The sequence below is a fragment of the Orycteropus afer genome, unplaced genomic scaffold (assembly GCF_000298275.1).
Source record: "Orycteropus afer afer isolate SDZICR_OR568_19922 unplaced genomic scaffold, OryAfe1.0 scaffold00042, whole genome shotgun sequence".
NCBI classification, from domain to species: Eukaryota; Metazoa; Chordata; class Mammalia; order Tubulidentata; family Orycteropodidae; genus Orycteropus; species Orycteropus afer.
In genome coordinates, this window is record NW_006921629.1 from 13883163 (window position 1) to 13906861 (window position 23699).

Sequence of the window (23699 nt, forward strand, 5' to 3'; positions counted from 1 at the left end):
CGGGTTTCAGAGCCTTCTCAAGTATCGTATAGGCTCAGTTCCTCTCGCGCCGGATTCGGGTCCTCGGTCCTGGCTCCAACAACTCCACTTGCAGAACTAGGTCTATCGCTTGCTGGTCTTGGTCCCGGCCGCAGCTGAGAGGGCTTAGAGGCATCACTCAGCTCCACTTTACACTTGGGGCGTCCGAGACCCAAGGGAGCAGCATGGCCCGAGGCCAGACAGCCAGAGACTGACCAAGACTAGACGTAGGGCTCCTGACTCCGAGTCCTGCGTTTGGGCAACAGCCCTCCGCTCGTTGTCCGGCGTCTGCGCAGTGGGTTGAGAAGGCTTTTCTGGCCCGACAGCCCCAGAATTCGCGACTGCGCAGAGCCTTCCGGCGAGGCTGCTTCTCGGCGGATCCCGCCCCTTTTGCCCTGGTGATGCGTCATCGGTTACCACGGAGACTGCGCTGTTTACTACTCCGTTCTGTGAGATCCTGAAAGTCCAGTGAGGGTAAGGAGGGTCCTACCCCGAACCTGGATAGTAGTTCTTTGCGGTGCTGAGGTAAGTAAACCCCAGCCCTCACCCTCCACTAACTTTTAGCCGACAGTTGAGATCAGCCCTAACATGTAAATTAGATCCTCACCTCTCTGGGAGCTGCTCAGGCTTACTTACCCAGGAGTCTTGAGTTTTGGCCTCTACACTCAGACACATGCGAGAGGCCATAGGAAGGTTGTTTAGGAGAAAGGGGGAGAGCCCCATGTTGTCTGAGAGGGCTAGATGGGCTGAGGGAGGGGGCTCAGCACGGTCAACAGCCTGCCCTTGTTCCATTGTCAGTATCTCAAGGGCTTCAGAGATCCAGAGGCCCCTAAGGGCAAGAGCTCAAATTGTGGGGTGGGGCTGGGGACTGTGGGGGTGGGAGTGGCAGCGGCAGATTTCAGCCCTGCGGGAGAAAGACAGTCTTCGCAGTCAGTCAGAGCTGTGCCCAGTTGTTGTTGTTATGTGTGCAGATGAGGTGGGTAAATCTTAGTCTTTTTGTTGCCGCGGGCCTCTGCCTGCTGCCTTACTCCTGTGTTCCCTTTCTGTTCTCTCTCCCTCTTTTTTTTTTTTTTTGTCCTGGGAAATATGTTCCTTAATCTATCGAAATAAGGAGCTCTGGTGGCGTAGTGCCTAAGGCATTGGACTGCGAACCGGAAAGTTGGTGGTTCCTGCTTCCGTAAAGATTTACAGCCCCAGAAACCCAATGAGGGTCGCTATGAGGGCAGTGAGTTTGGTTTAATCTGTTGAATAGGCTCAATGCTGAGTTTTCAGATGACAGATGTCACCTTTGTTCATTTTTTAGAACACATACCTAGGCTCATCTGTTTAGTTGCAGTAGCAACTAAAACTGAACACTAACCTGTGATCCGAGGAGCTCTGGTAGCACAGTGCCTAAGGCACTTGACTGCTAACTAGAAGGCTGGCGGTTCAAACCCACCAGCCACTCCTCGAAAGGAAGGCTGGGCAACCTACTTCCATAGTGATACTGCCTCGGGAACCCAAGGAGGGGTCACTATGAGTTGGTCCGACTCCACGACATGTAACAACACAACAACCCTGTGATCCAGAAATTCTACCAAGTCATGAAAATGCATACATGTGTTCACTAAAAGAGAATATTCATAGCGTTTTCATTATAACCTCAAATTGAAAGCAACCCAATAACTATACCAAAAACCCAAACTCACTGCCATCCAATCAATTATGACTCATAGTGACCCCCATTGGGTTTCCAAGACTGTAAATCTTTATGGAAGTAGATTGCCTCATTATCCTCCTGCAGAGCACCTGGTAGGTTTGAACTGCCAGCCAGCCTTCTGGTTAGCGACCAAAAATGCCTTACCTACTATACCACACACACACACACACACACAACCCAAACTCACTGCTGTGGAGTCCAGTTAGACTCATAATGACCCCTCCTTGTGTTTCCGAGGCAATATCTCTACAGAAGTTGATTGCCTTATCTTCCTTCCCAGGAGTGGCTGGTGGGTTTGAACCACCAGCCTTCTGGTTAGCAGTCAAATGCCTTAGGCACTATGCCTCCAGAGCTCCTACTACTCACCAGAGCTCCCAAATAACTGTAAACAGTAGAAAAGACATAAATTTTACAGTGGAATACTACACAGAAATGAGAAAAAACAAGCTATAACTATATGAACTATATGAACAATATTGATGAATCTAACAAACATAATGTTGAGTAAAAGAAGTTGGATACAAAAGAGTATATGTGTGATTCTGTTTATGTTAAGTTTTTAAAACAGCCAGACTATGGCATTCAAAGTCAGGATAGTGGTTATCTTCTGGGGGCAGTAATGAAAAGAAGAGATTGGAAATGACATTGCATGAGGGTTGCTGGGTGCTAGAAATGCAGTTTCTTGATCTGGGTTCTGAATCCACAAATGTGTTCATTTTGTGTACAAATAGTGATTTATTCACATTGAGATATGTATCTCACACTTGAATGAAAATTGACATTTAAAAAAGGATAGGTTGCTTTTCAGTAAATCTAAAACAAATCTGCCTTTGTTTAGGACTTTGAAAACCTCAAATGGCCAAATTACTACAACTTCCCCCCAAGTTCCTGCCCTCAGAGTGGCATATTGCTAACAAGAACCAGTACCACAGTGCAGAGGCCCAAAGGTCCCGATCTGAACGCCTAGTGGCAGAAAGCCAGAGGCTTGTGGATGAAATTGAAAAGACCACAAGAAAATCTCAAAGTGATGTGAACAAGAAAATAGGTAAGGTAATGAGCTGGATCTATGTGTGAGTATGTTTGGATGAGACTGTTGAGGTTTAGCTATACTGTTATTTACATTTGCTATTCGGGAGTGGCAGTATATTATTCTTAGAATATTAGGAAAAAACGTGTATTCTCCAGGTACTGTGTTTAAGTTCATTGCCCTAGGACAAAGGCGTAGTAACCCAGTCTGACATTAAGCCATCCATCATTCATTCATTTATTAATTTGGTATGTGTTTATTGAACATGTGAGAGCATCTGTAGACTGAGTATTGCAGATATCATGGGAATGATTATGGTTTCTGCTTTTTAGAGGTGGGAGGAGGAGAAAGATTAATATTAATACAAATTAAATAACACAAATACAAATTAAAACAAAAACTAATGAGAATATAACCAGCTAGGTACAAAAGTAGGGGTATAGCAGGTACTAGGGAAGTGGGAAAATTTTCCTAGAGAAGAACATTTGAGCTGAGTTTTAAAGGAAGATTAATTTTCTCTTGACAATTACATACTTAAAAGGAATATTTAAGGATGATGACCTTAAATGAGCAAAACTGAAACAAACAAACAAAACCTCCCAAATTCCAAAAAGTGAGAAACCAGAGGTCACAACTCAAACATTTCTAATGACTAGTTGGGGTAAGATAGGGAGTTGAATTGAAGACAATAGGAAGTAGTGGGGACTATGGGAACTTGGAGAATTCATGTTCCAGCTAAGGAGGCAACTAATACTCTATTGCAATCCATTTATTCCAAAGAAGAAATATGGACTCAGTGTTGCTTGATCTTCTGATTTTTTTGAAGAAAATCTGGAAAGCTAGAATTTTATGTGCAGTCTCCTATTTTTTGCAGGCAGTACCCAGACTATAAATGTCTGATGTAGGCACAACCCATGGTTACCAACCAAGCCCTATAAAGCCTATTTATTGTATTAAAACTTCAAGGTACATGCAGTGGTTCATAATAACATGCATGCTACTTTGAAACACCAATCAAAACATTATTGTTATTACTGTATTATTATGTTAAAAATGTTTTAGTGTATCCAGAATTTTCTTTTGATGTTTTTTATGCATAGAAAGGTATACTATAGACTATGACAAACATTTGGCTAACTGATTAGACACGAACCTTGCCTAACTGTTCTGACTTCCGTGGAATGGAAACGGAATATAGACAGGGACTACCTGCATCGACAACTGATTTAAATGTATTTATGACACTGGGCTGGCTAAACAAACACATCTATGGATAAAATCAGATCTGACGGCTGCTAGGGTTTGATCTCCAATAAGCCAAAACTTCGTTCACGCCAGCAATGTTAGATGTTAGGCTTTTCCTGATGAGTTGATCCTTATCCTTGGTACCGATCTATAGTCAAGCCTGTTCTAAATAATTGTGCTCATAAGTAGATGATAAAAATGAAAATTCTCTATTCATTTTTCACAATAATCATGTATCAGGAAGCATGAGAGACAAGTTTTCAAGTTCTGTACCTTAATTTCATTGAGTCACTGAATCATTAAAAAATTAACTATTCACAATGACATTGAAAAACATCAAATGCTTAGGAATAAATCTAACAAAAAGTGTCCAAGAGTTCTACACTGAAAACCACAAATCATTGTTGAAAGAAGTAAATAATAATAATAAAGTAAATTCAGGGATATATCTCTTAATGGATTAGAAGACTTCATACTTTAAAAATGTCAAGTCTCCTCAAGTTAATTTATAGATTTAATGCCAATGAAAATCTCAGAGAGTTTTTTTTTTTTTTTTTTTGGGGTGAAATTGATAAACTCCTTCTAAAATTCATAGGGAAATGCCAAGAGTCATGAATAAACATAGCTATTAAGAAAGAAAGAATGGACACAGCTATTATGAAGAAGAAAAAAACTTTCCATGTAGACTCCAAGACCTATTATAAAACTATGGTAATTAAGACAGTGAGGTTAGGATGGACAGATTGACCACTGGAACATAATAGAGAGTCCAGAAACTAACCCACACATACACATTCATCTGATTTATGACAAGCAATATTGTAGTGCAGTGGGAAAAGGGTGACCATTCCAATAAATTGGCCAATTAGATACTCATATGGAAACAGTGGTCACTGAGGAATTAGTCAGTGAGTGTAGAATGGCCTTTTGATAAATTTGATATTGAAAGTAGGAGGAGATGTCTTCTTTCCTTTTTGCTAACAAACATTTGTAAAGATGAAAAAAAGCCCCAATTAGCACAGCTCTAAGAAGGTAAGAACATAGGTAGTTTTTCAATAGCCCTCAAGTTTTTAATTCAAAAGTTGGCTGCGTTGGGAGTAGATTAACCCTAGTGTAACTTCCCTGTGCTTCAGAACAGAGACTTGAGGAAGTCAAGTTCTGGAAGAAGGAGTTAGATGACAAACTTGAGCAGCTTGTGCATGAAACTGAGGATCTACTGATATTTAAGATAAGGTTGGAAAGAGCCCTGGAGAGCTTAAAAGAACCCTTGCACATCACTCAGACGTGCCTTACGTACAGGTAGGAGGGAAGGTGTCTTGAATGAGTACATCTGCTTCAAGAAATGAATTTCTGGGTGGTAAAATGTGTCTGTGCTAGTTGGAGGGTTGTTGTTGTTATTGTTATGTGCCGTCGAGTCGGACCCGACTCATAGCGACCCCTTCTTGGGTTTCCGAGGCAGTATCACCGCGGAAGTAGATTGCCCCAGGTTAGAATAAGGCAATTGGGCATGTGTTCTTTTAGAGCCTGTGGTTATCCCAGCATGCCTCTGATGCTGAGCAGTAAAATGAGCACTTTTACCATACTTTCCTTATCTCTCAATGGGAATGGTTATGGGAATATGACCTCTTTATCTCTCCAGGCTGTTGGGAGGCTCAAAACCATCACATATCTGGACTATGTAAGTTAGGACTAACTTTGGCTGTATCAGGAAACTCCCAAATAACATTACATTTAAATAATATAGAAGCTTTGTTCTCTCTCACACACACATTTACACAGTCTAGAGATGGGTTAGAGTTGGCATGTTGCTCCACACTTTCAAGGGTCCAGGCTTTTTCTATCTTGTTTCACTGCATGTGGTATTTGTTCCCAAGGTTACCTTGTGATTCAGGATGGCAGCTGGAACTCCAGCCATTATGGTTGCATTCCAGCCAGTAGGAAAAAGTAGGGTTCTGCATCCACCATTTGTACTTGCATCCCATTGACCAGAACTTAGTTACTTGGCCACATCAATAGAAGTTGGGAAATGACACTCTTTATTTGGAGCAGCCAAGTGCCCAGATGAAAAATTAAGGGTTTTATTGCCAAGGAAAAAGTTAGATCAGATACTAAAGCTACTGGAGGATAACAAGTCTGCTCCAATACACAGAGCCACACAAAGCATTTTGTAAACTAGAGAACACTCAATGCCATCAAGTTGATTCTGACTCATAGAAACCCCCATTGGGTTTTCAAGGCTGTAAGTTTTTATGGAAGCAGACTGCCTCATCTTTCTTCCATGGAGTGGTTGATGATTTCGAACCACTGACTTTTTGGGTAGCAGCCAATTGCCTTAACCACACCACCACCACAACTCCTTAGAGAACACTAGTTATTTATTATCACTATTTCCTCCTAAAATCCTCTTGAGTAGGATGTTCCTCTTTCCTCTGGGATGATGCTGATTTCCAGACCTGTTCCCTATTGCAGCCTTGCCCTAGCAAACCTAACAGAGCTTCCTGCTGTCAGCAGAGAACCTCCAATCCAGTACATCCCCATACTGGCTGTCGAGTGAACTTTTCCAAATACAGATTTTACCAACTCACGCTCATGTTTAAAATCACCTAATTACAATACCAATCACTTCAAATAAAATTCAAACTTCTTAGCTTAGGTCATGATTGAGTTCCCAGTGACCTCTCGAGATCCACATCTCATCCCCAATCATGTTGCGTTAGGTGTGCTAAGCTACATGCAGTTTCCAAATGCACAACACCTTTGTCCACACTGTTCTCTCTTCAAAAGTGCTGTTCCCTTCAGTGAACTTAGGCAGGACCCTCTGCAGCAACCAGGCGGCAGTCTCTGCAGCCAGAGCTACAGAGGTCAGGACGCAGTGAGAGATAGCAGGTGAACAGTTACCCAGTCATCTCAAATCTCAAACCCAAGGGTAATCATAATAACAGTAGTTGTGGAATTGCTCAGTTTATTGAGCATATACTATGTGCTAGGCACTATGCTATGTGCTTTTATGTCTTATGTATTTCTTGCCACAACTCTTTGAAGTACTATTAATTATTCCCATTTTATAGAAGAGGAAACCAAGGCACATACATAACATGTATATAACATGCCCAAGGCCACAAAGCTAGTGCTTTCCCCCCAAGCACTATCATACTGTGTGAAAAAGAACAAAATATCAGGAAGCAGTGTCAGTTTAGTGGTTAAAAGCATATGTAATGTTCAGTTCTATGACAGTGGGTAAGTTTCTTAACCTCTCTGAAACTCAGGTTCCTCATGAGGCAGTCCTACTAAGTCCTGAAGGGATGCTCTGAGTCAGAATTGACTCAATAGCAACAGCATTTTTTTGTTTTTTAATTGAAAGGCATGTGAGAATATGTATATAAAGTACTTAGCACAGCGCTTGTCACTTAGTAAGTACTCAGTGGTAGTGGTAATATTAATATTGTTAGTACTAGTAGCAGTTGTTGCTATTGTTGTTATTATAAAATATCTTTCTAGATTTAAATCCTTGTCAAAAAACAGGAGTAGGATGAAGGAAGGAAACATATGTTGTGGAAATTCTAAACAAAAAGCAGAGCTTCAAACCAGTTCCAGCCAGTTCAGTCATGGCTGATGCAGCTAAATAGGAACAGACCTGGATTTTTAAAATGTGGGTGTACCAGAATGATAACTAGAACAGGAAAGATTACTGGTTGAAGTCCTGGAATGGGAGACTCAGAAAGAATTTGCTGCAGGAGATGAGATTATTGTCAGGACTGAAGAGAGCTACATACGTTCAAAGTGGTGCAGTTGGCCACTGTCTTTATGTGGGGCACCACTATTTCCATCTCTGCTGGTCAAAAGATTTGGTGGCTATGCTACATGCATGGTGCTCTTGTTTTCTAAGAAGGAGATTGAATTTGTAGCAGGACATCAGCTTGTAATTTTTCCTACTCCAGTTATCATTCTGATACCACTCACATTTTATAAATTTGGGTCCATTCCAGTTTTGTTTTGTCAGCCATGACTGAACCAGGAAGAACTAGTTCAAAGCCCTGGTAAAAAGACAATGTTCCCAATCACTAGGTAGGAAAGAACAAGCTTCAGAACTGATGGTCAAATCTGAGTGAGGTGGAGAAGTCCATTTAGCATTTTTCAGATCAAAAAACCAGTCCCAAAATGATTTTTCTCCTTTGTGTTTTGGATATTCTAAAGGCACATAATGCAATGAATGCAATTCACTGTCGTCAAGTCGGATCTGACTCAGCGATGCCTCCTTGGGTTTCCAAGGCGGTATCTCTACGGAAGTAGATTGCCCAGTCTTCCACCCAAGGAGCGGCTGGTGGGTTTGAACCGCCAGCCTTCTGGTTAGCAGTCAGATGCCCCAGGCACTACACCACCAGAGCTCCGAAAGTCACATAGACACCAACTAATATACATCTCCCATCACATTATCCAACTCAAATCAGTTGTTCAGATATTTTCAAATGTCCAGATGTTAGCAAAAATCAAGTTGCACTCCTTCTCATTTTGGAACACCTGCTGCTTGTCTCTTGGTCAGGGAGAACCGAATTGGGATTGACTTGGTACATGATGAAGTGGAACAGGAGCTGATAAAGGAGGTTGAGGTCATTCAGGGGATTATAGCCCTGCTGACCCGCACCTTGGAGGAGACTTCTGAGCAGATCAGGTATGATGGTCCAGGCCTGCCCTTCAGATATTCATTTGAAGTTGCTAGAAAAGGCAATACCCACAAAGGCTGGGCCCCATAGCACAGAAGGAGTGGGTTTCAGTACTCTCGCAAGCACTTTCAGTGCCCCCAGATCACCCAGGAACACTCAGATGGCAGTTGGCCAGCCCTTCATGCACAGCATCTTCTGGTCATGGGTGGTGATGGGGTAAGATTCACCCCTGATTATAAACTGAAGAGCATTGGGGCTGTTTCCTGCCAGGGCTGATCCCTTCTATACAACATGCTATAGTGGTGGCGTAAGAAAAAGTCACAGTTGAAGGGGAGAATCTTGAAGTCATGGTTTGATTACATTAATTTGTGACCAAGCATCTAATGGTATATGTATGTGTTGGGGTGATGAGAAGGTGGAGAAGGAAATGCCACCATCCTATACTAGCTCTAGCTTTAGATGCCTTTTCTAAGGTGTCCTAAGAACTTATAGGTGCTACCTAGGTATTCTAAAGAGAGAAACAGCTTGCTTTTTCCCTTCAGGCTGAACCGTTCTACCAAGTACAATCTTGAGAAGGATTTGAAGGACAAGTTTGTGGCCCTTACCATCGACGATATCTGCTTCTCACTCAACAACAACTCGCCAAACATCAGATACTCTGAGAATGTTGTGAGGGTTGAACCAAAGTGAGTGAGTCCCTGCTTGCTTGTATGGCCTTGCTGTCTTTCTCTCTCCTGGTAATGACCCAGCACTTCTCAGAGAGGCAGGACCTAGTGCATTCATCTTCACAGCAGGCTGAGAACCAGGAAGAGCCAGGCTCAGGGGCAAATGCAGGTGCTGACTGGGGACTACTGTGAGTCAGGGCCCAGAACTTCCCGGGTCCTCCAGGTTTCCTTTAAAACATTTCAATATAAAATCTTTAAAATATGAAATAATCTAAAAAAATATACAAAGAGCAAGTTAATAATTTTCCCTAACTCTCCCTTTCTGGTTTTCTACCTTCTGAGACTACCAATATTTTCTGTATGTTTATTCAAGTATATATATATATATATATATACACTTACACACACACATTTTGTTTTATTTATAAAAATGGGACTATATACCTTTTTCTGTAGCATCTAACTTGTTTTTCAATTAACATTATATTTTAATTAACATTGTATTAACTAACTCATTCTGATTTTTCTTTTTTTTTTGAAGTAAAACATACATATAGAAAAGTGTAAAAATAATAAATATATAGTCAATAAATTACTGTATTATCTACAGCTGCATGAAAAATTACCCTAAAATTTATCAGCTTTAAAGAACAAACATTTCTTATCTGACAGTTTCTGTGGGTCAGAGATCTGGGGACTGCCTTAGCTGGGTATCTCTGACTCAAAGAATCATGAAGTTGTAGTCAAGCTGTGTGCTGGGGCTGTGTTCTCATCTGAAGGCTAGAGGAAGGAGAATCCACTTCCAAGCTCACTCATGCGACTGTGGCAGGCCTTGGTCCCAGAGAGCTGTCTCAAGACATGGCAGCTTGGAAGAGTATCCGTTAAGTCTAAATGACTGCAGCTCCAGGTAACTGACAGCTTGATGACTACCTCATGAGAGACCCTGAGCCAGAACCACTTAGGTGACCTGCTGCCTGATTTCTGATCCACAGACACTATGAGATAATACATGTTTGTTGTTTTAAACTGCTCCATTTTAGGAGCAGTTTAATATAGCAATGGATAACTTATACACAGTCTAAGACATACTTCTGTAGAAGGATTTAAAAATACATTTTCTTGTGGAGAGATATTTTCAGGCTCAGATATATACCTACAAGTTACAAAATTAGTGTACAGCTTGTATTGGTTTCTTTATCTGTCTCTCTTTTTTTTTAAAAAAAATTTATTGCAATTTGGGTGAAAGTTTACAGAGCAAATTCATTTGCCATACAGCAGTTCACATATACTTTGTCTCATGACATTGACTGTAATTTCCCACAGTGCAGCAGTTCTCTTCCCACTTCCTCCTCATAGTTACCTCTTCCTTGTGTCCTTCTCTCCCGTGCACTCCTGCCCCTCAGCTGTTTCCCTGTGCATATACAGCCCTTCTATTCTCCCATGATTGATCTCACCAAGGAGTGCTACCTTGGTAAACTTGTAAATGTTGTAAATATTCAGCTCATATGTCTGTCTTTTGTTTGGTTGGAAGCCACAGGAGGGGGTTCAATTCTAGACCTGAAGGGCAGCTGGGGGCCACAGTCTCAATGATTCTATTAGGCTCTATCAGACCAGCAAACCTGGTCCCCCCCACTTTTTTTTCCATGATTTTGAGTTTTATTCCATATTGTTCTCCCACTATATCTGGAATCTCCTACATAGATCCCCCTCTGAGTGGTTGACAGTGATAGCCATGCACCATCTAGTTCTTCTGGTCTCATAGTCATATAGGCTGAGGATCTCATGGTATACCAGTCCCTTGGACTAATTGTTTCCATGTGTCTTTGGTTTTCTTCAGTCTTCTTTGCTCTGGACAAGCAGAGACTCATGTTTGCATGTAGATGGCTGCTTGGAAGCTTTTAAGATCCTAGTCACTACTTGCCAAAGTAGGATGTGGAACAATGTTTTTGTGTAGTGTGTTATGCCAATTGAGCTTGATGTACCCTGTGACCATGGTCCCAAGCCCACAGGTCCAACTGCTCGCTCCCTCCGGGTAGTTGGCTGTGGCCCATAAGTGACTGCAACCTTGTCCTGTGCCAGCTCTACTATATACCTGGACATTCTTACCGAACGTACAAATACACTTGTAGAAACATTGTCTGCCAACCCTATACATGGTCATGGGCACACACTTCCCCCTGCATAGACATACCTGATCCTTCAGCATGTCCACCCATCTATACATTGGTATATCAATGTTTGCCATCACTGACAATGCAGTATTGTATGTGCTAAAGGGTTCATCTTTGTTGTCTGTACCTCCCATGCACCTCTCTATGCCTTCCTCTTCCTTAGTGCCACAGTGTTGATCACTTGCATTTGGTATGTTGCCATTCCCTTCACCCAAATCAATACTTGTCTCTGCCTATCTAGCAGTGTTCACTCCCCTCCCCTCCCACCCCCGGTAACCAACAAAGAAAATTTCCTTCCATATATAAACCTTTGACTTTTTACAATAATGGACTAATACAATATTTATCCTTCTGTGATTGACTTATTTCATTCAGCGTAATGTCTGCCAAGTTCATCCACGTTTTGCGGTGTTTTGCAGACTCTATGTTATTCTTTAGGGTTGCATGGTATTCCATTGTGTGTATGTACCACAGTTTGGTCATCCATTCTTCTGTTGGTGGGCACCTGGGTTGTTTGCATCTTTTGGCTACTGTGAATAGTGCTGCGATGAACATGGGTGTGCATGTGTCTGTTCTTGTCCTGGCTCGTGTCTTGATCTCTTTTCTAGGTTTTGTTGTTGCTGGCTACCATCAGGTTGTCTTCTGACTCATGGAGACCCCGTGCACAATAGAATGAAACCCTGCTTTTGCCTATTTTTTGAGCAAGTCTTTGCAGCAGAAAAAAATTCACTTGAATTTTACCATGATTTACAAATCTTAAAAAAGCATGAGATTTATTGTTGAAATCTCTTGATGTATCAATGTGCAGTCAGAAGCTGCTTTTTTTCATTTTATTACATAAAACCTCTTCAGCATCATGTGGCAAGTCATCAATATGTTGAGTTTTCATGCTGTTTCAGAGTGGAACCTTCCCAGTTTCTCTCACTGCATTTTGTCCTAGCATTTCATGTATAATTGTATGTGTTGGCATTACTAGATTCTCTCAACTTAGTGACTTTTCTTTCTCTGGCTGGTACATTCTGTTATTAAATAACTTGCTTTTTGACCCCTTTCATTGAATGTAATTCTAACAAAAACTTCACCCTGTTTGCTTTGAGATTCTAATCACTGCTTAACATAATTATCACTTTGTCACATGGCTGTAATTATAGTTAAATGTCTTGTCAATATTGCTCTCATATTGTTCCCTCTAAATTGCTCATTGTGTATTTCTTAAGAACAAGGAAGTTCTCTTATATCACCTTAATGTTGTTTATTGTTGTTATGTGCTGTGAGTCGGACCAGACTCATAGCGACCCCTCCTTGGGTTTCCAAGGTGGTATCACTACAGAAGTAGATTGCCCAACCTTTGTTCCAAGACATCACCATAATTCAAAATCAATAAAGTTAACATAGATACAATACTATTACTGAATCCATGTTTGCTGAATTTTATCTAGTATCTTTTCAGCACCTATTGTTATAATCATGATTTTCTCCTTAGCAGACCTTTTTCAGTACATGAACGAGTAATAAATAGCGTTGGGCTATTTTAGCATTTCTAACCAAAAACAAAAAAACCAAAGTCACTGCCGTTGAGTCATTTTTCCAACTCATAGAGACCCCTCCTTAGGTTTCCAAGGCGGTATCTCTATGGAAGTAGATTGCCCAATCTTCCTTCTGAGGAATGGCTGGTGGGTTTGAACTGCCAGCCTTCTGCTTACTAGTCAAACCCTATTTGGTCATGGTTTGCTAATACGTTATGTAGAGTTTTTGCATGAATAGTCATATATGCAATTGTCTGTTCTTTTCTTTTTGTTTGCTATCCACTCTTGGTGTTACAGTCATGTTGAATTGGTTTATGCATCTCTGGCAGGAATATTCCGGAAGTGATTCTTAGTTTTCCTCATTGCATCCGATCAGGTGGTCCATGACTTTGATCACTTGATTAAGGTGGTGTCTGCCAGGTTTCTCCACTGTAAAATGGTTTTTCCTCCCTTTGTAATGATTAAATATTTTATGTAACTATCGCATTCCTCATCAAACTAGCAATTTATTTGTTTATTTATATCAGCATGAACTTGTGGTTTCCTATTTTATTCTGGGTGTTGAATAATAAATACTATTATTATTTCTTTTGATGCTCATATTGTCCTGAGCTGTGTGGTATTGACCAGGCTACTTCACCTTTCTGAGCCTCATCTATAAAACTGAGGGTAAGGAAAGTTAGCTCACTAGGCCACTGTGAGGATTAAATGAGATAATGTCTGTAAGGTGCCAGCCTAGTGCCTGGTATAGAGTTGGTAAGTGCCTCCAAAAATGACAGCTGTTGCCATTGATGGACAACTGTTCACACTGCCTAGAGATGGGAATGTTCTAGGTGCTTCTGATAGTGCATGTTGGCTTAGATTCCAGTGGATTTCTAGGAGTTTGTCTCCCCGACACACACACACACTGTCCCCTTCCCACCCTCTACATGCTGTGAATGATGCTTGGGTTCTGTTTCAGCTCTGTGAGTCTGGAAGACTGGTTGGACTTCTCCAACACCAACGTGGAGAAGGCTGACAAGCAGCGAAACAACTCCCTTTTGTTGAAGGCCCTGGTGGACCGAGTTCTGTCCCAGACGGCCAATGACCTGCGTAGACAATGTGATGTGGTGGACACGGCATTCAAGAATGGGCTGAAGGAGACCAAGGATGCCAGGGACAAGCTGGCTGTTCATCTGGCCAAGGTGAGCACCCTGGAGGGAATAAGGAAGAGCAGTCTTTGGGCTTTTGTGGAAAGTTGAGGACTAGGGCCCCAGCCTCCTGAGAGGAGGCTCTTTTGTACCAAGGCTTGACCCCTGCCCCTTTGTCCCTCATTGTTGCTGTGAACAGAGGTGCAGAGAACAGCACTGAGTTAAGAGACAGCAAGCTCAGGGTCTGGCCACGCTTCATGCCTGGCTGTATGACCTTAGGCAGGCCTTCTCCCCACCCTGGGCTTCTTTCAGTTCCTCCTGATGTGAAATATGGGGATGGACTAATGATCTCAGGCATTCTTTATGACTCTGAAGTTCCATGAGTAAAGTCCTTCACAAAATCAACTGTATCAGCAAACAATAGCTTAGTAGTAGCAGTATGTGTGAAAAAGATTTTAGTGGGAAGAAAATTTAGAACAAACCATCACTACTAGAGGGGAGGGATCTAGGCCATGGAAGGTCTGGCCCTCCTCTTACCTTATGACCACAAGTCAGATGGAGCCATGAGAGATAACCAAAATTTAATCTGAAATGATTGTGATCTAGGAGACAGAAAGTATATGAAAAAAATACAGATTTCATCAAGTTCAAAAGCCTTGAATCTACCAGAGCAGTCATTTACATCTCTTAAGAGCCAAAAAAAATGTAACGGTCCAATCAAGAGACAGACTTGGATGGGGATGACATTCCTATGTGAATAGAGAAAATAGGTAATGTGTAATTTAAGTGATTGTGAGAGTTTCTCTCTCTCTTTGGAGTACACTAATGTCTTAGTTTTTTGGTGCTGCTATAACAGAAATAGCACAAGTGGATGGCGTTAGCAACCACATTCATTTTCTCACAATTCAGGAGTCTAGAAGTCTGCATTCAGGGTGCTGGCTCCAGGGAAAGGTCCTTGTCTCTCTTCAGGTTTTATTCCTTGGCCATCATGGTGATGTTCGTGGGGCGTGGCATCTACCTTTCCTCATCTCTGCTTGATTCACTCTTTTATATCTCAAAGGAGCCTGACTCAAAAGGAACCCTACAATAATACTGCCTCATGTTAACAAAAAGACCTATCCCTAAATGGGATTATAACCACACCTAGAGGAGTTAAGATTGATAACATATATTATTGGGGGCACAATTTAATCCATAACACATGACAACTATGAAAAAAGTGTCCACGTGGTTATCATCTGCCCAGAAGCCTCACTGGTCCCAAAGAGACTCAACAAGCTGAGAAGAAACCAGTAACACTCCTTTGCCCTTAAGGCGATCCACTGCATGGTGACCCTGTTTAGTGGCACTGATACATTCTTCAAGTTGTGCAGCCATCCTCACTCTCCTTTTCTGAGCTGTTCCTCCCTCATCAACGTAAACTCACAGCTTAAGGTTCCTATCTAATCTTTCAAGTTGCTTTTGTCAGTTTAATCCCATGTAGATAGATCTTAAAAAAGCACAATGCTCAAGGCAGACATCCTTTACTAGTTAAGCTAAACTATTACCTAGTTTTAAGAAGACTTCAGGGCCTTTTGGGTTTAAGGTTTAAAGATTACCTCCTAGTTGTTGCATAGTGCCTGGGGTTTTAAAAACTTGCCAGTGACCATTCAAGGTACAATTGGCCTCTGTTCACTGGGAGCAATAGAGGAAGGTGAGTTAGGAATAAGAGGAAGAAATGGAATTGATGGCTAGTTGCCTTCATGAACAACTGCCTCCTTTGCCACGAGTCCAGAAGAACTGGATGGTGCCCCCACCATTATGGTGCATTTTGGCCAAGGATTCTACAGAAGAATCCTGATCAAAAGGGGGAAAAAATTGCAGAACAAGTTTTTAAATTGTCGCAGACTCCAGACTTTCTGGAGCTTTGGAGGCTGGATGAACCCCTGAAGCTGTTGGCCTGAAATAATCTTTAAACCTTGCTTCTTGTTTTAACTTTTGACAGCATGGGAAGTATACAAAGTAGTTTGACGTTACTTGTGATTCAAACAGTGACAGTTGTTGAAATGACTTTACTGCAGTGTAAATTTGCATAGAAGTGCTATTTTCCCTTGTAATTTTAGGTTGAATTTGTTATGAAACATTAGCAAGACTACAGAAAAGACTAATTCTCAAAAACACTCAGTGTTTGAAACTAGTTCATGTTCAGAAAACTTTCAGCCTTGGCCCTGGCCTAAAAAAAAAAAAAAAATCAGAATACTTTACTACTGTTAAGCCATTGAATTGCTGTGTGATAGGGCAAGTCAGCTATTCAGCTTCTATTTCTGACAAAAATTCAAGTCCATGAGAGTGAATGAAATTAACTCTCTGGTTTACTCTACTGGCTCGGTAACATATGAAACGCAAAACCAAACCCACTGCCATCCAGTCGATTCTGGTTCAAAGCGATCCTTTAGGACATAGTAGAATTGTCCTGTAGGGTTTTCTAGGCTGTAAATCTTTACAGAAGCAGGCAGCCTCATCTTTCTCGCACAGAGCATCTGGTAGGTTCGAACTGCTGACTTTTGTTAGCAGCCAAATGCCTTAACCACTATGCCACCAGAGTTCCTATAACATATGAAAGATCCAAATCTATTCTGTACAATATCTGCTGATGAATGCTACAATGTGTAACCACAGGCTTTAAATTATTTACATTTTCACAAACTATAAATTTGTTCAACTAAGCCTTTTTTTAGGGAGCTCTGGTAGCATAGTGCCTAAGGCACTTGACTGCTAACCAGAAGGCTGGCAGTTCAAACCCACCAGCCACTCCTCGGAAGGAAGGTTGGGCAATCTACTTACGTAGTGATACTGCCTTGGAAACCCAAGGAGGGCTTGCTATGAGTCGAGTTCGACCCGATGGTACATAACAACAACAAGCCTTTTTCTGCTCCATCCATGTTGTTACCACTGTCAGCTGTGACATTTTCTCAGCAGATACCAATTCAGGGATTCAGGACTGAATTACTGTAGCTTTTTTTTCCCTTCAACTTTTTGCAAATATTCTCACTGTAAATGTCCCACGTGGACCATTCATAGAGGCTAATTATTAGTCTCTTCAAACTCAGCACTGATACCTCCAATAAATTACACCTGAGCAGTATCACAACTGTTAACTCATCAGGAGCCAAGGAATACCACACAATCATTTGCCTCCCCCCACCCCCATGGACTTTATTTTTTTAGGGCTGTTTTAGATGTACAAAGAAATTGGGCAGAAAGTACAGAGAGTTCTCATATACACTGGTTCTCATATACTCTGTTTCCCTTCCTCTCCCCTTTTCCATTATTGTTAACATCTTGCATTTGTGTGGCACATTTGTTAATTGATGAAGCAATGTTGATACACTGTTATTAAGTAAAATCCATAGTTATGTTAGAGTTCACTCTGTGTGACACAGTATAATGTCATGTGTCCACCATTATAGTACCATACAGAATAGTTCCACTGCCCTAAAATTACCCTGTGCTCTACCTATTCATCCCTCTCTCCTCTCTGAACCCCTGGCACCTACTGTCTCTATAGTTTTGCCTTTTCCAGAATGTCCTATCATTGGAACCATACTATATGTAGTTTTTATCGACAGGCTTCTTTTACTTAGCAATGTTCATTTAAGATTCCTGTGTATCTTTTAAGGCACTCTGGTGGTAGAGAGCCTCAGGCATTTTGACTGCTAACTAGAAGGTTGGTGGTGCAAAGCCACCAGCCACTCTCAGGAAGGAAGACTGGGCAATCTACTTCCATAAAGATTTACCACCTCAGAAATCCAATGAGGGTTGCTATGAGTTGGAATCGACTCAAGGGCAGTTGGTTTTTTTCTGTGTCTTTTTGGGGCTTGATAGTTCATTTCTTAAGGAGCCCTAGTGGTGCAGTCGTTAAGCACTCAACTGCTAGCAGAACGGTTAGTGAGTGGTACAGAGCAGGGTTTCAAACTGGTTCATTCTTGTTCCACCCCCTGCTGAGAATTTGGTTTCTACCCCAGATATATGAATCATAATCTACATTTGAACAACAGCCCCAGGTGATTCTTATGTATAAGAAGCCCTGGTTAGTTCATACCAGCGGCTCTGTAGGAGGAAAGACCTGGCACTCTGCTCCCATAAAGATTACAGCCTAAGAAAACCCCTTGGGGCAGTTCTATTCTGTCCTGTAGTGTCACTGTGAGTCATGGCAGTCGGTTGGTTTTTTATTTTTTTTTCACTAGTCATTGTAAGGAACTCTGGTGGCATAGTGCCTAAGGCATTTGACTGCTAACCAGAAGGTTGGTGGTTCAAACTCACCAGCCATTCCACGGAAGGAAGACTGAGCAATCTACTTCCATAAAGATTTACTGCTTCAGAAACCCAAAGGGGGTCACTGTGAGTTGGTATCAACGCAATGGCAGTGAGCTTGGTCTGGTGTGGTTTAGTGTCATTGCATAAATAAACATTTTGCTTTGCCATCTAATTCAATAACAATATAATCTACACTCTTTTGTGCCTGAAAAGTGTAACAAACTACTTTTCTTGCTTAAACATGAGGGGTATGTAATGGTAGTAAATAAAATGTTGCTGTATGGTAAGGGGAGCTCTGGTGGCATAGTGCCTAAGGCATTTGACTGCTAACCAGAAGGCTGGTGGATTTGAACCACCAGCCAGTCCTTGGAAGGAAGGTTGGGCAATCTACTTCCATAGAGATACTGCCTCGGAAACCCAAGAAGAGGTCGCTATGGGTCAAATCGACTCGACAGCAGTGAGTTTGTTTTTTTTGGTTTGGTGGGTATGGTGAGACACATACACAAAAGTTGTCAAATTATAACTGTGTCACTAAGGTTTGTAGTGCTCTGAGCTGCGATGAGAAGCAATGAGAATGTCACATACAATCTCTGTTGCAATTACTCCACTATGCCGTTGTAGCAGACGTGGATACTACGTAAACGAATAAGCATGACTATGTTCCAATAAAACTTTACTTTTGGATATTGAGACTTGAATTTTATATAATTTTTATGTGATATTTTGGATATTTTAATTACAACGTAAGAAATTTGGGCCTATTTTTTTAAGTATAGCTTAAAGTATGTAATTGAATAATTAGTTTAGCCTTATGATTTTAAGTTGAAATTTTGTTAAATTTGAAGACAGTTTTAGAACATTTACAAAAACTTAAGATTCGTTTTTGATGAGATCTATTTAAGAACTCCAGGCTGTCTTCTTTGTTAAGGCAATTCAAGTACTTAAAAAAGAAACGTTGTATGTTGAAAATGTGTGAATGTTACCTTAAGGATTCTAACTAAGTTTTATGTGGGCTTACCAAACAGAATAGTATCTGTAAACTGAATTTAAGAAAAGCTTAAGAAAACCAAATGCATTGTGTGGGCCTTGTTTAAGTCTAATTTGAACAGACCAATTGCCTGAAAAGATGGGAAAATTTGAATACTAGATATTAGATGATATTAAGGAATCATTCTTTTATTTTTGGTGTGATGAAAGTATTGTGGTTATGTTAAAAGAACAAGGAAAACCATTATATCTTAGAAATACTATTTACATATTTAAGACTGAAATGATATGATATATGGGATTTGCTTTAGAACAACTCAGTTGATGGGCAGGAGTGTGGAGAAGGGGTACAGATGTAACAGTATTGGCTATCTATTAACCATTGCTTAAATTAAACTGATGATGGGTATGGGAAGGTTTGTTATTCTGTCTACATTAGTGTATGTCTGAAAATTTCTGTGATGCAAAGTTGAAAAAAAAAGGAGAAGGAAAATCTAAATTTTAGAACTAGTTAAATATCAATCTAAAAAACAAAGTAACTTCTAAATAATCTTTTTTGTGCACAAAAGCCACCCTCAAAAAATACCAACAAAACTCAGACTGAGCTGCACTGCCTCTTTCTGCAGGCTTGTCGCGGTCAGAATTTGTGCTATAACCAAGCCGGGCAGTGGCCCACTGCCTTGATTCCAACTCATGGTGACGCGTGTGTCAGAGCCAGCTGTGCTCCGTAGGCTTTTCTTTCTTCTTCTTCTTCTTCTTTTTTCTTTTTAATTTTCATTGTGGTGAAAACATACACAATAAGACATTCGCCAACAAAACACTTCCACATTTACAGCTCAGGGACATTGATGACATTCTTCATGTTGTACCACCATTATTGCTATCCTTTTCCAAAATATTACACCACCTATTAGCCTAAACTCAGTGCCCCCGAAACAAAAGCGTCCCCTTTCCCGCTGCCTTCCAGCCCTGGTAACCACTAATAATCTTTGGGAGATATATATATCTATTTTAAACCTATTTAGAAATTTTCCCTCCCCTTCCCTCCCATCCCAGGTAACCAACAAAGAAAGTTTCCTTCTCCATAGGGTTTTCCATAACTAATTTTGGGAAATAGATCGCATAGATCACCGGGCCTTTCTTCTGAGGGTCCTCTGGGTAGATTCAAGCACCACTATTAGTGAGTAGGGTTAATGAGGAAGGAAACAGCTCTCTGCTCAAGATACAAAGGTATTTTCTACCAAGGAAAAACGACAGCCTTCTCAGGCAGTGAGGCTCCCTCCTGAGGGTAGTCTTGAGGAAATTCACACTCTTGGTGTGGAGATAAGGTAACAATGATGGGTCACCTCCATTATATCTCTGAGGTTCTCAGGTTGGTTGCCCATCAGCAGTCACTGCTTTGGGGAAGAGACCAGACTCGTTTTGCGGTCCTGCTTAGGTAGAAATCTGAGGTTGCCTCTTCCTAACCTACCTGATCACAACAGACATGCCAACCTCCTAAGATTGTTTCCTTTAATCTAGGGGAAGGGGAAGATGTTGAGACTGTTGAGATGCCTTTGAGACCACAACCTGGCCTCTAATCCTTTTTATAAGGTCATGGAAGAGGTGGCTTCCCAGGAGAAAAACATTACAGCTCTTGAAAAAGCCATCCTTGATCAGGAAGGGCCTGCCAAGGTGGCACATACCCGCCTAGAGACCAGGACACACCGGCCTAATGTGGAACTGTGTCGAGATACTGCACAGTACAGGCTGATCAAGGAGGTTGAGGAGATCAGCCGCAACGTTGCAAGGTATTCTGTCTACGTTAGTGTATGTCTGAAAATTCGTCTCCTAGGGCTTCAGTACTGAAGTACCACCAAGTGGGTACCTGAAAACAGCAGGACTGTACTGCCTCACAGTTCTGGAGGCTCAGAGTCCAGATCAGTGTGTGGGTTGGGCCGTGTTCCCTCTGAATTCTCTGGAGGAAGATCCTTTCTTGTCTCTCTCTCAGCTTCTGGTAGCCCAGGCATTCCTCAGCTTCTGGAAACATCACAGGGCTGACCTTCCTCTGTCTGTGTCTCTGCTTCTCTTTAATAAGGATACCACTCAGCTTGGCTTAGGACCCATCCTACTCTAGTGTGACTTCATATTAACTAATAACATCTGCAAAGACCCTGTTTCCAAACAAGGCCATGTTCACAGGCACCAGGGGTTAGGACTTCGATGTATCTTTCTTAGAATCACAATTCAATCCATAACGGTAGGCCAGCCACCAGAGGGTCACTGGGGTTTGATTTAAATGCAGATTGTAAACGGGCAGGCAGTGAGAGTAGTGAAATGAAGCCTGCTGGGTGGGAGTACACTTGGCATATATAGTGTCTGAGTCCTTTCTAAAGGGCTATCTATCTCTACTAACTCCAGCCAGTTGTTCCCATGCAGGAATTTGGTCCCAGTGTTTTAATTTTTCGAAAGAAGCCCAAACTCCAGATCTTTAGGTAAAACCTGCAGTTTTTAAATGTTAGCCATTCATGGGGCTTGTCTGTCTCATGAATCTGGCTTGTGGCCATGAAATCCTGTGTAAAGAAGAAGAGAAGGACAGGACATATTACTTGGGTTCTGCACAGAATACATATATATATATTTTTTCCCCCCTGAAAAAGAGAAGCAGAGAGCTAAATTGTTCCCTAATGTTCTTCCCCTTCCCCTAGATTAAAGGAAACAGTAGCCCAAGCTCAGGTGGAGCTGAAAGGGCTGAATCGCAGACAGCTTGCCCTGCAGGAGGAGATCCAGGTCAAGGAGAACACCATCTACATCGATGAGGTGCTGTGCATACAGATGAGGAGGTCCATCCCCCTGAGGGATGGGGAAGATCAGGGGGGCTGGGCTGGGGGCTTCCATCCAGACGCAGTCTGCTGATGGTAAGGAGAGTTCACATTCTCATTAAACCACATCATTGAACAGTGGCATAGACTCTCTTTTCAGCCTGTAGTCAGCCTGCCACAGACTCTTGGACTGTGATTCTGAGTCTGCTCTGGGGCCAAGATTTGGACACAAGGTTCTATTCTGCTGTTGCTAGTGGTGTGGTAGTTGTTTAACAGGATGTGGGCCTTTGGGGGAGGAGGTCGAGACATTTTAGTTGAGATTTGTTTCAGTTCAGTAGTTAGGCAGATCCCCTATGCAGATCACGACCACCTCATTCATAAGATGGAATGAAAACATTCCTCTTGCTTCTCAAAATTCCTTTTCCCTAGAAGTCAATGCATTCGAGTCATAAAAACACAGAAGACAAGCAGCCCTGGATCAGGAGTCCCCTCAAGACTTCCCAGACACCTGTAGGCGTCTTTGTGGTCTTACTTTCTCCTGTATGAAATGAAGAAGGCTAGATTAGGCAAGGCGCTGTCCAGTTCTTAACCATTCATTCTAGTGGTAGGGGTCAAGGACAAGGTGAGCCAGGTGGCTATTGTCTGGGCTTGTGAGGTTGCTGAAGGGACATCTCTGGTTTTCAGTTTGGAGGAGGGCTTGGCAGGGCATCAGTCAGTGGGCTTTAGTGTCAGCTGTGGGGTGGGTAGCTCTGGCAGAAGGAATTATGAGTGACATTCTAGAAAGGCTAGAACAGTCAATACTGATATGGCTGGGCCGGGCTGGAGAGGTGGCTTATGTGCACCTCTATTCAGATCCCAGTAACTATAGCTTCAGACTGGCCAGCTTGGGAAAGGGGAAGGCAAAGGTGCCTGGGCTCCTGAGACAGGGTTTTCCAGCTAGCAGCAGAGCACGTCCTTTAGTGCCACCATGCGGTAAGGAGTTTGGGATTTTGTTTTCTTTCCTGAATGTAAGTTGGCTCAGAGTTAGAATCTGGTGTTTCCAGACCAATCAGTGATCACTGGGTGTATTCAAAACAACAAACAAAATTCGAGCAACAGTAAAGAAAAACTAGTCCCAATTCCTGCCTCAGATTCAAATTAGTGATTAAGAGCATGGGCTCTGGAGTTGACATACCTTAGTTCAAGGTCTACACTGGTACCTACCCCATACGGTGACTGGGGCATGAAATGCGATAACCTGTGTAAAGGTCTTCATACAGAATGTTTGATTATGTGTGCACTTCAGCCATTCCTACCGCAGGTCATCAGCCTATGCATTGGAACCCAGCTTTGGCGCCAATTCACACTAGCCTCCATTTACACGCATTTTTCATTCACTCATGTCTAGCTCTGATTCTTTCACGATGCAGCTCTTCTGTGGCTATGTAGGTATGCCATGGCCTCAGGCCATCCCAGATAATCTACTGCTGGATA

General features: G+C 41.9%; 1 protein-coding gene across 1 annotated transcript; it reads left to right on the forward strand.

Annotated features, from left to right (window-relative positions):
- Nucleotides 1–2572: 2572 nt before the first annotated feature.
- On the forward strand, nt 2573–22320 carry TEKT1 (tektin 1). The gene is made up of 7 exons (XM_007937499.2): nt 2573–2762; nt 5123–5288; nt 8530–8658; nt 9193–9336; nt 13974–14196; nt 21019–21215; nt 22113–22320. The coding sequence occupies exons 1-7, from the start codon at nt 2573–2575 to the stop codon at nt 22318–22320; spliced, it is 1257 nt and encodes a 418-aa protein (XP_007935690.1).
- The last annotated feature ends 1379 nt before the right edge of the window (nt 22321–23699 follow it).

Excerpts from the sequence above, each read along its gene's own strand:
- TEKT1 (XM_007937499.2), top strand. The coding sequence starts at position 2,573 with ATGGCCAAATTACTACAACTTCCCCCCAAGTTCCTGCCCTCAGAGTGG. Across the intron at positions 5,289-8,529 it reads CAGACGTGCCTTACGTACAG|GGAGAACCGAATTGGGATTG; the intron begins GTAGGAGGGAAG and ends TCTCTTGGTCAG. Across the intron at positions 8,659-9,192 it reads GAGACTTCTGAGCAGATCAG|GCTGAACCGTTCTACCAAGT; the intron begins GTATGATGGTCC and ends TTTTCCCTTCAG.